Source organism: Neoarius graeffei, chromosome 1 (assembly GCF_027579695.1).
Source record: "Neoarius graeffei isolate fNeoGra1 chromosome 1, fNeoGra1.pri, whole genome shotgun sequence".
Taxonomy (NCBI): domain Eukaryota; kingdom Metazoa; phylum Chordata; class Actinopteri; order Siluriformes; family Ariidae; genus Neoarius; species Neoarius graeffei.
This window is the reverse complement of record NC_083569.1, coordinates 107,864,318-107,878,998: the sequence shown is the minus strand read 5'-3', so window position 1 is coordinate 107,878,998 and position 14,681 is coordinate 107,864,318. Positions and strand designations below refer to the sequence as shown.

The following is a 14,681-nucleotide window of genomic DNA, read 5'->3' as shown; positions in this document are numbered from 1 at the left end:
TGTAAAGATCAGGGTTCGGTCATTAAAACAATATCCCAAACTTTGAATATCCCATGGAGCACCGTTAAATCCATTAAAGCAAAATGGAAAGAATATGGCACCACTACAAACCTGACAAGAGAAGGCCCTGCCCACTAAAACTCACAGACTGGGCAAGGAGGGCATTAAATCAGAGATGCAACAAAGACACCAAAGATAACATTGAAGGAGCTGCAAAGATCCACAGTGGAGATGGGAGTATCTGTCCATAGGACCACTTTAAGCCCTACACTCCACAGAGTGGGGCTTTATGGAAGAGTGGCCAGAAAAAAATCCACTGCTTATAGAAAAAATAGGAAAACACGTTTGGAGTTTGCCCAACAGAATGTAGCAGACTCCCCAAACATATGGAAGAAGAGTCTCTGGTCAAATAAGACTAAAATTGATCTTTTTAGCCATCATGGGAAATACGATGTGTGACACAAACCAAACACCCTGAGAACACCATGAAGCATGGTGGTGGCAGCATCATGCTGGGGGGATATTTTTCATCTGCAGGGACTGGAAAGCTGGTCAGGACTTAAGGAAAGATAGAGAACACTAAATACAGGGCAATTCTGGAGGAAAATCTGTTTGAGTCGGCCAGAGGTTTAAAACTGGGATGAAGGTTCACATTCCAGCAGGACAATGACCTGAAACATACTGCTAAAGCTACACTGAAGTGGTTTAAAGGGAAACATTTAAATGTCTTGGAATGGCCTAGTTCAGGGTTTCCCAAAGTGTGGTGTGCGCACCCCCGGGGGTGCGCGAGCTGCCACTAGGGGGTGCGCAAGATAAAAAATGTAATGGCAATTTTTAACTCTTCTTCTACACCATAACGGTTTTGCAGTAGTTTGTGGCTTCATTCATTCATTCATTCATTCATTCGCGATGCTCAACTGGTTGAAATCGGCAAAACTAAATGCGCCACCACAAATCAGGGATGAAGGAGGAGAAACCCCAACAGATAGGGAGGAATCGGGGGCAATTGGTGAGGAGGAGAGAAGAGAGGGAGACGGGATTGCAGCGGATGTGGGAGAAGAAATTCGGAGTGCAGGCAAAGAGACGGAGGAAAGGGAGTAAAGGAGATTGCAGCAGGGTAAATGACGTGAAGATGAAAATCAGACAGGGAAAAAAAGGAGGAAATACGATGACAATTATCTGGGTCTGGGCTTCACTTGGATCGGCGACACACACTGTCCCAAACCACAGTGTGTAGTGTGCGGCGAAGTGCTAGCGAACAGCTGCCTGAAGCCCTCTTAAGCCTAGGTCACAACCGGACGTACGATTTTTTGGCCGTGCGATTTTTGGTGTTTCCCAAATCGCTGCGTTTTTTTTTTGTTCATGGAGAAAGATGCACATTGGCCGTAAGTTTGTCTTGCAACCTGAAAAAAATGTAAGCGCCCGTAGAGTTTGTTTGACATGACAAAGAACCTCTGCGGCCGGTCTGCGGCCAGTCTACGGCTCGAAAATCAGCACGTCACACGCACGCCCTCTGTGCGTTTCTTGCACGTAGACCGGCCGTAGGAGCACGTACAGCCGGTTGTGACCAAGGTATTATGTGTCGCCACCTTCACACAAAGCATGCACACGCAAGTCAAAAACCACTTACGTTTTTCAGAAATAAATTGGAGGAGTTACAAAACGGCCAAAAACAAATAGAGTTTCATTCATGTGGCTCTACAAAAGATGCATTACCCTCATCCTACCATGCTATTTTACACCTTAATCTTACCATGTGGGGTCCGTTTGGACCCCAATACTTTTCTTTAAAATTAAAGCTTATAAAGACAAAAATCACCAGATAAGTTTTGTTCAGAACATCTTGTATTAATAACAGCAATACACTAAAAGGCCCAAGGCATAAAGAACACACTTAACCTTCATCCTACCAGCCAATTTTACATACACAAACTACCAGGCGGGGTCCGTATGGACCCCAGGAGGGAATACCTTGAAATCAATGCAGTAAGAACCAATTCAATGCAGCAAACAGACATAACTTTATTGAAGAACAAAATCCACTATGGCTGAATATCAATGATGTATTATAAATACAATAACATTGCAATAATATTGCAATAACTAGCATACATCTAGCAAATTATAGCGCCACAAAAAAAATTGGCATTATATACATGATTTTTGCAGCTCATGCAGCTGTAAAACATTCTGGATTACAACTTAGGTCTTTTCTTACAGAATTTAAAACAAAAAAGTAATTGTAAAATAATTTAGGGCTTTTGTTTTGCAGCCTGTGCTTATTGCAGCAGTGGGGTCCACACGGACCCCAAGAAGGAATGCCTTGGTAGTTTCATTATGGAACATAAAAGAAATAAATGAAGTTAACTTTCAGTGTGCTATTCAATTATAAAATGAAAGACAGATAAACTTTACTCTGGGGTCCGGTTGGACCCCAGTAACAAATTAATTATACCTTCACAATGCAAAAAGCTGATCTTCCAGTGCTTTAGTGTTTTAATTAAGACATAAATTCCGACAAATTCATAAAACGGTGAGGCAGTATGTCACATATTTTTAAAATGGCAAACAAACATATAGGTGTGGGGTCCAGATGGACCCCACTTGGTAGGATGAAGGTTAAGAGCGCCATATTTGGTCAGCTACAGAATAGCGAAGAAGGGGCTGCCTCACACACTTCCTGAAGATGTGTGTTTGGACATCGCCAAAGATATTGTGGGGTGCGTGATTGGCGTGAGAGAAGCAAAAAAATTAGGTCTCATTCCAGTGTCAAATAACACTGTGTCAAGGCGCATTGATGCAATGTCTGAAGACATCCTGGCCACTTTGGTCAGCCGTGTGAGACAAAATGAATTTTACTCCCTGCAAATTGACAAGTCTACAGATGTGGCAAATCTGGCCAATCTTCTGGTCCATGTCCGGTACATTTTTGAAGGAACGGTGCAAGAGGATTTTTTGTTCTGCCGGCCCTCAATTCATTTTCATAACCTTGTAATGACAGGGTTGTGTTGCTAGTGTTTTAAACACGGATGAAAATCATATATTTTCCCCATATCTGGCTGGTAGACTACATGCCTTGATGTGATCTCCCTTTGTAATGAATTTGCGCATTTACCGTGTTGCAATGTTTTAAAACTGTTACATTTCAATCAAATTCTATCTAATTCAAATACGAGAGCGCATAATATGTTAATGTGATTCGATGTTCTCATTCGAGCACGACGTGCTGCCTTTGTAAGAAAGCTTTGGTGGGTTTTTTTTTTGCTTTTGTGGTTTTCTGCAGGTGTGGCAAATGATGTTCGTTATCATTTTAGCACGATTAAAGATGCTGCCTTTATAAGAAAGCGTGTGTTTTTTGAAACTGGGGAACTGGGGGTGCGTCAACCTGGTTGGAGTATAGAAGGGGGTGCGCGGCCAAAAAAGTTTGGGAAACTCAATTGGACTGAGGTCTGGGCTTTAACTAGGCCCTAGTTAAAGCCCAGACCTCAGTCCAATTGAGAACCTGTAGCATAACTTGAAGATTGCTGTACACCAACGCAATCCATCTAAACTTGAAGGAGTTGGAGCGGTTTTGCCTTGAGGAATGGGCAAAAATCCCAGTGGCTAGATGTGCCAAGCTAACACAGATGAGACTTGCAGCTGTAATTACAGCAAAAGGTGGCTCTACAAAGTATTGACTTGGGGGTGAATACATATGCACACTCCAGATTTCTGTTTTTTCATCTTAATTATTGTTTGTGTCACAATAAAAAAAAATAATAATGTGCACCTTTAAAGTGGTCGGCATGTTGTGGAAATCAAATGGTGCTAACCCTCCAAAAATCCATTTTAATTCCAGCGTGTAAACAGGACGAACATCAAGGGGGATGAATACTTTTGCAAGATATTGTATGTAGCACTTTATGTAGCTGTTTACAAGTATTTAAATCGATTTAATAAACACAAACACAATCTAAAGTGTTTTGATCATCACATGGAGATTTCGTTTAACAATTTCTAACAACTTTGGCTAGTTTCCTGGAAGAAATGGCCACTTAGTAACTGAATAGTCGTCTATTATTGGAAGTGTGACCTGTCTGCTCGGATTCCGCCAAGAAAGTCGAAAGTTAATACGCCTTAAAAACCTTCAACACAGAAACTGCAACCTGCTAAGAAAACAACACCCCCCACACACCATTTTCTCAAGCATATCTTAATACCACATTTTAAAAACTTAGTATAATTACATTGTTATATTAACCTTGAACTGAAACGATATCACATTATTTATCACTATATACAGGATTCAATAGCCACAGTGCATCATGGGAGTCTCAGTGGATAACGACTACTACTACAATATTATACTCTCAACTGTATATTCAGTACATGTATCTGTACACTGTTTGTATAGTAACAGCACATGGTGAATGTATGTGAACAGTCCTGTGTAGGAGGAATAATAATAATAATAATAATAAAAGTTTATTGGGCGGCACGGTGGTGTACTGGTTAGTGCTGTCGCCTCACAGCAAGAAGGTCCGGGTTCAAGCCCCGTGGCTGGCGAGGGCCTTTCTGTGCGGAGTTTGCATGTTCTCCCCGTGTCCGCGTGGGTTTCCTCCGGGTGCTCCGGTTTCCCCCACAGTCCAAAGACATGCAGGTTAGGTTAACTGGTGACTCTAAATTGACCGCGAGTGTGAATGGTTGTCTTTGTCTTTGTTTTACATGCATATATGATCAAATGCACTTAAAATATCATACATAAATTAAAAGAATATGAAATGATATCCTAACGATAATATAAAAAACAAAATACTGCTAAGCTGTAAAATCTAAATTAAAAAGTGTTTTAAGGAACCTACTGTAGCAGGGCTTTAGTCTTGCGTGACGGATCATCAGGTCTGAAGTGCCGATATTCCTCGGCCTCCTTGTCCAGAGCGAGAAGCTGAGATTGAAGTTTACTCCGAAACGCAGGCAGCGTGTCCCGGATGTGATTGGTCAGTTGCTGTGGAGATAAAAAAATAAATAAATAAATCCAGAAAACCTGATTCATGTTCAGAACAATTATGTAAAATTCTGTTTTTATGGAAGCCTAGCACTGAGTTTATTTGTGATACCACAGAGCTACTGGATCGCAAAAGGTGATTAGTTTTCTATAAGAGCAGCTCTGACCGAAATAACAGGTTTTTAGTATAAATATGGACATGATTAAAGGAAATCGCGCATGCTGATTGGTTGAGAAATTTGGACGATTTCTCGATAATCACCTCGGGCGACTCAGCAAAATGGTGGCCGATCGCTTCGTCACTGTACAGTAAGTCAGGAAGAATTACAAATTAGGAAAGAAAATTCTGTTCCTAAAAGCGCTAGAGATGCTACGAAGTTTGGTCTAAAGCTATTCAAATGTAAGGTGAAATTGTGGTTTATTTATCAATTTCAAAACAAAGTGTGACTTAGCGTCTGCGCCACACCGTTATTACATTTACATTCCGCTTTTGAAGTTTAAATAAATTTTTTTTTAATGTGATTTAAAAAAAATAAAATTAAATTAAATTAATAACCACCAGTGTATTTATACTAAAATAATTATCCGCCTTAGGCTCAGTGAATATAGGTGATTTATATAAGGCATGAGCTACTTCCGGTAAAATCGTGTGCTCTGACTGGTTCCGTGGTGGTCAATATTTTCCCATAATGCCCGTGGGTGATTACGGACTGTCTTTCCAAGGTGCCAGCTTTCAATCTTGCAAAACAAACAAAACAACAAAAAAAAAGAAAAAAAGGATGAATTGGAAATAACAATGGAATCCAAAATGTGAGAAACACAAAAGACAAACAAGAGTCAGCTAGCTGTTTATTCTGCATGCGTGACTCAGCTATGTTAATATGTTGTGACTGAAACTGTAAAGTGATACTGAAAAGTTCTCTTGCAGTGCACTACTGTAAAGTTCTACTGTAAAGCACTACTGTAACATCCTACTGCAAAGTTTTATTGTAGTTCTCCTGTAAAGTTCTACTGCAAAGTTGTACCCTATAGTTTTACTGTATAGTTCTATAGCAAAGTTTTGTTGTAAGATTCTACTATAAAGTGATATTGGAATGTTCTACTGCAAAGTTCTACAGCAAAGTTTTGTTGTAAGATTCTACTGCAAAGTTCTACAGCAAAGTTGTACTGCAAAAAGTTTTGTTGCAAGATTCTACTGTAAAGTGATATTGGAAAGTTCTACAGCAAAGTTTTGTTGTAAGATTCTAATGTAAAGTCATATTGTAAAGTTCTACTGCAAAGTTCTACTGTAAAGCACTAGTGTAACATTCTACTGCAAAGTTTTATTGTATAGTTCTCCTGTAAAGTTCTACTGCAAAGTTGTACTATAAAGTTTTCCTGTATAGTTCTACAGCAAAGTTTTGTTGTAAGATTCTACTGTAAAGTGATATTGGAAAGTTCTACTGCAAAGCTCTACTGTAAAGTTCTGCAGTAAAGCACTATTGTAACATTCTACTGCATACAAATCTACTGTGACTGAAAACAGCGTCACGCCTCATTATAATGACCGTCTATTTTAATCTTAGAAATAAAAAAAGCAGCCATATAATAAACTTATTGACCTCGCCTGCTCAGTCTTTACAGGAAAATATCAGACAGAGATCTTTTTGTACGGCCTGTTCCATACTGTCAAGACCTTGGTCTGGTATTTTCTTACAAAGACCTCACACTCAGTTAATAAGTAGTTAATAATAACCTCAACTTCATCTCGGTTATTATTGACCAATATTCACTTTGCCTTTGGTGAATAACTGATAAATATTAAACGCACTCATCCTAATATGTTGTCGTTTCTATAGTAACAGCTCAGGGACTTGTCCAGCAGACGTGCGACATAAACCTGCAATCTGTGACATGGTGAAGTTTTCTGCAAGGAAACATTTAACATTTATGGAAGGAGTCTCCAGTGTCAGAGCTTTGTAACAGTCAGAGGTTTAAGTTTTCTGACAAAGTCTTCAGGACAGACAGGTCATATCATAAATCACCATGCTGGGAGGGCGTTTTAGATGCTACCTGGTTGAGGGTTTTTTGCAGATGTGGTGTCCCCATGCTGTCAGCCAGGTGTCTGTATGAAGGATGAGATAGGAAGAACTTCCTCTCTGCAGCCAGAGCTGCTTTAATGTCCTTCTTTCCTTCAATGTCCTTCTGACTGCGGTTCACCACCCCGATATAACCTGAGACAGCGGGCAAGAAAGAGAACAGCATGAGGTGTGAGGTGTGTGAAGGCAAGAAAAAGAGCAGGATTTTAATTAGAATAGATTGCACATAACAAGCACTAATTTGAGTCATGTGTTGAGGAAATTACAAAGAATTAATGCATGAATGACATGCGGCGTGTATGCTTGTAGTGTATGGAATCCCTACACACAGTGCAATGTCGATAAGATTGAAATGGTTCAATGCAGCACAGCTAAATTTGTTTCTAGTGATTATTCCCGTTTCAGCTATGTATCATCCATGATCAAAGCACTGGGTTGGGACACTTTGGAACATCGTAGATCTGTCAACCAATTGTGTACGTTCTACAAGACCGATCGAGGGTATCTTGGCATTCGTCTTCCACCCGAAGTGTCTTGTAACACAAGAGCATCCAGATGGCCTAACTGTCAGCTTTTTGACCAACTTAGTACATCGAACAATATATTTAAAATACTCCTTTTACCTGAGAACGATAAAGACTTGGAATAATTTACCTGCATCCACAATTCCTGAGACTCTTGATAAATTTAAAGCCAAGTATGATGTGATCTCATATTTTAGCTTTCATTTTACATTATTGGATTATTATTCTAGTCTAAATGAATCAAATGTTACTTGACCGTTAGCTCATCCAGCCGACAGGTGATGAGTTTATGCCATCACGTTGTCCGTTGTCCATCCGGCGGCGTCCACGTTTCACAAAAATTGCTTCTTCTCTCTCAGTTCTTCAATGATTTTTATTCTTTTTGGCAGGAAAGTAGGTCTGCCTGGGGTGCATATACTGTAACTTCTACCCAAATTTGCATAATTGCAATTAATAATGCAGATATGGAGTAATTAATCAATCCCTATCGAGTAGTTTCCACACAAATCACTTCTCCCTCAATTCTTCACTGATTTTGATTCTTTCTGGCATGAAGGTAGGGGTACCTAGAGTGCATATAACTTCTACCCAGATTTGCTTCATTGCAGTTATTAATGAAGTTATGGACTAATTAAGCCTTAATGAGCAGTTCAACAAAAATCACTTCTTCTCGGTCAATTCCTTGCCATTTTGGATTCTTTCTGGCAAATAGGTCGGTATTCCTAGGGTGGATATAATCGCTTCTATATATAGCTTGCAACATTTATTGCACAAGGTGGCCCACTTTAGATCGTTCTTTCTGAACTAGATGGGGCCGGAGTGAGCTACACCGTCACTGACTGTCTCATTTATCTCATCTCATCTCATTATCTCTAGCCGCTTTATCCTTCTACAGGGTCGCAGGCAAGCTGGAGCCTATCCCAGCTGACTATGGGCGAAAGGCGGGGTACACCCTGGACAAGTCGCCAGGTCATCACAGGGCTGACACAGACACAGACAACCTGTCTCATTTATAATTAATTATAATAATTATTATTTTATTATCATTTTGAACTCAAAGTACAGTTATGCTGACTTAGGCGTATACTTAAAGATTAAAGCAGAATAGAGGTAGAAAGCATGTTCATGACGCCACTCAAACTTTTCAAACACACCAACAATTAAAACATAAAACACAATGAATATACATTTTACTAATAAGCTCAGAGTAATTATGATTTTTGGTGAAGTTGTGTTTAAATGCTGTTGGGAGTCCAAGGTGTGAAAGTGTCCAACATGAAACCATTTAGAGAAACATGACATTTTTGAGACACAAAGGCATCCTTTTAGATAAAAATCCCTCATTACAGTATTAAGGATTAGGAAACGGAATCATTTGTCTTCAACTGATGAAGTCAAGCTTCTTTACTAATATGCGCATGCAAAATATTACCCAAAGTGATTTTCATGCTGCAGTAAATCACACAGCAGGTGCTAAACGAATTCACTGCGTTAACTCGGCTCTGTGTTTGCTGAAATTGAATCATCAGGGCTTTGCTGTTGGTGGCTTCTCTGTAACATCTTTGATCCTATTATCTTATTACTTATCTTTAACAGCATGTCCCCAAGTGATCTGAAAGCTGTAATTCATTAATTGGTATTGAGTCAACCTTGTATTTTATGTTGTTGAGATGCCCCAAATCCCAGAACCATTAAAGAGCAATTGCAGAAAAACAACAAAGCAAGTTTATTGATCTTATTGAGCTTAAATGTTTTTTGGGGGAGTTTTGTGCACAATATTAAGTTTGCGTGTGTACCTCATACACATACAAGTTGTACGAGGCTGAGATTTGTGTCTACAACCTTTATACAACCCCAATTCCAAAAAAAGTTGGGACGCTGTCTAAAACATCAATGAAAACAGAATGTGAAGATTTGCAAAATCACAGAAACCCTATATTTCATTGAAAATAGTACAAAGGCAAAGACATACAAGATATCAAATGTTGAAACTGAGAAATTTTATTGTTTTTTGAAAAATATATCCTCATTTTGAATTTGATGTTAGCAACACCTCATCTCATCTCATTATCTCTAGCCGCTTTATCCTGTTCTACAGGGTCGCAGGCAAGCTGGAGCCTATCCCAGCTGACTACGGGCGAAAGGTGGGGTACACCCTGGGCAAGTCGCCAGGTCATCACAGGGCTGACACATAGACACAGACAACCATTCACACTCACATTCACACCTACGGTCAATTTAGAGTCACCAGTTAACCTAACCTGCATGTCTTTGGACTGTGGGGGAAACCGGAGCACCCGGAGGAAACCCACGCAGACACGGGGAGAACATGCAAACTCCACACAGAAAGGCCCTCACAGGCCACGGGGCTCGAACCCGGACCTTCTTGCTGTGAGGCGACAGCGCTAACCACTACACCACCGTGCCGCCTCATGTCAGCAACACGTTTCAGAAAAGTTGGGACAGGGGCAACAAAAGACTGAAAAGTTGTGTAATGTTAAAAACAACACTAATTTAGTTAATTGTCAACAGGTCAGTAAGATGATTGGGTATAAAAAGAGCATCCCAGAGAGGCAGAGTCTCTCAGAAGTAAAGATGGGGAGGGGTTCACCGCTCTGTGAAAGACTGCGGGGGCAAACAATGCAACAATTTAAGAATAACGTTCCTCAATGTAAAACTGCAAAGAATTTGGGGATCACGTCATTTATGGTTTATAACATCATTAAAAGATTCAGAGAATCTGGAGAAATCTCTGTATGCAAGAGACAAGGCTGAAAACTGACACTGGATGCCTGTGATCTTCAGGCCCTCAGGAGACGCTGCATTAAAAGCAGACACGTGTCTGTAGTGGAAATCACTGCATGGGCTCAGGAACACTTCAGGAAACCATCGTCTGTGAAAACAGTTAATTACTGCATCCACAAATGCAAGTTAAAACCAGATCTAAACAGTATCCAGAAACACCGCCACCTTCTCTGGGCCCGAGCTCTTTTACGATGGACTGAGGAGAAGTGGAAAACTGTCCTGAGGTCTGATGAATCAAAAGTAGAAATTCTTTTTAGAAATCATGGACACCATGTCCTCCAGGCTAAAGAGGAGAGGGACCATCCGGCTTGTTATCAGTGCACAGCTCAAAAGCCAGCATCTGTGATGGTATGAGGGTGCATTAGTGCACATGACATTGGTAGCTTGTACATCTGGGAAGGCATCATTAATGCTGAATGATATAGACACGTTTCAGAGTATTGTGCTGCCTTCCAGACAAAATCTTTTTCAGCGAAGGCCTTCCTTCTTTCGTAGTAAAAGAGTCCGGGTGCTAAACTGGCTTGCTGCAGTCCAGACCTGTCTCCTATTTAAAACATTTGGTGCATTATGAAGTGCAAAATTTGACAAAGGAGACCCCGAACTGTTGAGCAACTGAAACTGTACATCAGGCAAGAATGGGACATTTCTCTTTCAGAACTACAGCAATTGGTCTCCTCAGTTCCCAAACATTTACAGAGTGTTGATAAAAGTAGAGGTGATGCAACAGAGTGGTAAACATGCCCCTGTCCCAACTTTTTTTGCAATGTGCTGTTGATATCAAATTAAAAAATGAGCATGTATTTTTGGGGTGGCACGGTGGTGTAGTGGTTAGCGCTGTCGCCTCACAGCAAGAAGGTCCTGGGTTCGAGCCCCGGGGCCGGTGAGGGCCTTTCTGTGTGGAGTTTGCATGTTCTCCCCGTGTCCGCGTGGGTTTCCTCCGGGTGCTCCGGTTTCCCCCACAGTCCAAAGACATGCAGGTTAGGTTAACTGGTGACTCTAAATTGAGCGTAGGTGTGAATGTGAGTGTGAATGGTTGTCTGTGTCTATGTGTCAGCCCTGTGATGACCTGGCGACTTGTCCAGGGTGTACCCCGCCTTTCGCCCGTAGTCAGCTGGGATAGGCTCCAGCTTGCCTGCGACCCTGTAGAAGGATAAAGCGGCTAGAGATAATGAGATGAGATGAGCATGTATTTTTCAAAAAACAAAAACATTTCAGTTTCAACATTTGATATGTTGTCTTTGTACTATTTTCAATGAAATATAGGGTTTCCATGATTTGCAAATTATCACATTCTGTTTTTATTCATGTTGTACACAGTGTCTCAACTTTTTTTGGAACTGGGGTTGTATTATATAATCCAAAAACAGGTAATAAAGCAAGACACAATATGTAAAATGATTGAGGGTACATAAGAGTGATTCTACAACTGGAGTGTCATTAGTGTTGCGTTAGACTATTAATAAAACCTACAGCAATAACAAAACAGGATTTTACCTATCCCGGGTCACTTCAGAAAATTTTGCTCATTTCTAAATCTTGGGAATTACAGAATCGCCCATAAAACTGAAGTATGGTCTTGGTCTCACCCCTCCGCAAAGGAAGCAGCTTATTCTCCAAAACTTCTCGAGCATCAGTGCCCTCATCCATCAAGTCCAGTTTAGTGATCACGCCAATCGTCCTCAGACCTACAGCAGGAAAAAGCCACAGGTTAGGAACAGTGTCACAATATCTTACATGGTTTTAATCATGGCTTTAGTTTTAAAACATTTTTCTATGTCTCACAAGAACAAGATCATGCAGACGAGATGTGTTCATTTTGATGTGCCAAAGGTCGCTTTTTCCCCCCATTTTGGGACCATTTTCCTCCCTCTTGAGATAAACAGTCTGGCCCTAAGGAAACAGCCAAACACGAGAAGCTTTAACTAATTAGCATGACTTATGTAACTGTGTCACACCAAGATGGCGATGCACAAAAAAACCCTTGTGACTCTACCTTGACCTCGGAGAGTTTTGAGTCGCAGGGATGTAATTTGTGGTTGATATTTGCGAAACAGATCCATGAAACAGACAATAGACGAATATATCTTTTCTCTGTTACTGCTTTTGTGCCATCGTTAACTTCTCTGTAAGACCAAAGCATTAGGTCTATAACTCCATACTCACTCCTGTGGAGTCGAGCCCATGCACTCTAAAGCTAAGATAGCTAAGCATTCGCTAGAATGATTTAGTTATCTGTCCAGAAAAATGACACATCATCTAACCTTGCTCTATCTTGCAGTTGCACTCATGAGGCAGGCTTTCTTTTTCTTTTCCCTGGCGGGAAAGCAGAGTCCACCATGTTTGCCCACGCCGACTTGTTTTGGTTAAAAGTAGCTCAGACAAACAGGCCCCCGGTGGTCACATGATATTGTTAGTCACTTGCTTTGGCGATTTTCAGATTCATAAAATATGGGATGCTTTTTATCTCTGTAAAGCATTTACACATAGGATACACGGTGTGTGTGCAGGAGTAAAACATCTCAAAATTCCAACAGCAACAGAACATCCATCCATTATCTGTAGCTGCTTATCCTGTCCTACAGGGTCGCAGGCAAGCTGGAGCCTATCCCAATTGACTATGGGCGAGAGGCAGGGTACACCCTGGACAAGTCGCCAGGTCATCACAGGGCTGACACATAGACACAGACAACCATTCACACTCACATTCACACCTACGGTCAATTTAGAGTCACCAGTTAACCTAACCTGCATGTCTTTGGACTGTGGGGGAAACCGGAGCACCCGGAGGAAACCCACGCGGACACGGGAAGAATATGCAAACTCCACACAGAAAGGCCCTCACTGGCCGCTGGGCTCAAACCCAGAACCTTCTTGCTGTGAGGCGACAGTGCTAACCATTACACCACCGTGCCGTCCAGAAATAGAACATTTTGCCCAGAATTCAACTTTGCAGTCAGAAACTTTAAGTTGACTTTCTGGATGTGCCATTCAGAATATTAAAGTCAACTGCATTTCGTGCACGTCTATAAGAGTGCCAGGTTTTGGATGGATAGAGCCATCTATAGATACATACAGTGGTGCTTGAAAGTTTGTGAACCCTTTAGAATTTTCTATATTTCTGCATAAATATGACCTAAAAATCATCAGATATTCACAAAAGTCTTTAAAGTAGATAAAAGACAACCCAGTGAAACGAATGAGCCAAAAAAAAATTATACTTGGCCATTTATTTATTGAGGAAAATGATTCAATATTACATATCTGAGTGGCAAAAGTATGTGAACCTCTAGGATTAGCAGTTAATTTGAAGGTGAAATTAGAGTCAGGTGTTTTCAATCAATGGGATGACAATTAGGTGTGAGTGGGCACCCTGTTTTATTTAAAGAACATGCATCTATCAAAGTCTGATCTTCACAACACATTTGTGGAAGTGAATCATGGCACGAACAAAGGAGATTTCTGAGGACCTCAGAAAAAGCGTTGTGGATGCTCATCAGGCTGGAAAAGGTTACCAAACCATCTCTAAAGAGTTTGGACTCCACCAATCCACAGTCAGACAGATTGTGCACAAATGGAGAAAATTCAAAACCATTGTTACCCTCCCCAGGAGTGGTCGACCAACAAAGATCACTCCAAGAGCAAAGCGTGTAATAGTTGGCGAGGTCACAGAGGGCCCCAGGGTAACTTCTAAGCAACTGAAGGCCTCTCTCACATTGGCTAATGTTCATGAGTCCACAATCAGGAGAACACTGAACAACAAATGGTGTGCATGGCAGGGTTGCAAGGAGAAAGCCACTGCTCTCCATAAAGAACACTGCTGCTCATCTGCAGTTTCTAGATCACGTGGACAAGCCAGAAGGCTACTGGAAAAATGTTCTGTGGACAGATGAGACCAAAATAGACCTTTTTGGTTGAAATGAGAAGCGTTATGTTTGGAGAAAGGAAAAACACTGCATTCCAGCATAAGAACCTTATCCCATCTGTGAAACATGGTGGTGGTAGTATCGTGGTTCGGGCCTATTTTGCTGCATCTGGGCCAGGACAGCTTGCCATCATTGATGGAACAATGAATTCTGAATTATATCAGAGAATTCTAAAGGAAAATATCAGGACATCTGTCCATGAACTGAATCTCAAGAGAAGGTGGGTCATGCAGCAAGACAACAACCCTAAGCACACAAGTCGTTCGACCAAAAGAATGGTTAAAGAAGAATAATGTTTTGGAATGGCCAAGTCAAAGTCCTGACCTTAATCCAATCGAAATGTTGTGGAAGGACCTGAAGTGAGCAG

General features: G+C 41.0%; 1 protein-coding gene across 1 annotated transcript in view; it reads right to left on the bottom strand.

Annotated features, from left to right (window-relative positions):
• Positions 1–14,681, bottom strand: part of dnm3b (dynamin 3b) — a 98,390-nt gene that overhangs the window by 54,019 nt on the left and 29,690 nt on the right. The window contains exons 5-7 of the mRNA XM_060914232.1: positions 11,978–12,076; positions 7,037–7,197; positions 4,842–4,984 (exon numbers count right to left, since the gene is read on the bottom strand). Of these exons, the coding sequence (XP_060770215.1) occupies positions 4,842–4,984; positions 7,037–7,197; positions 11,978–12,076 (403 nt within the window). The remainder of the gene's footprint in view (positions 1–4,841; positions 4,985–7,036; positions 7,198–11,977; positions 12,077–14,681) is intronic.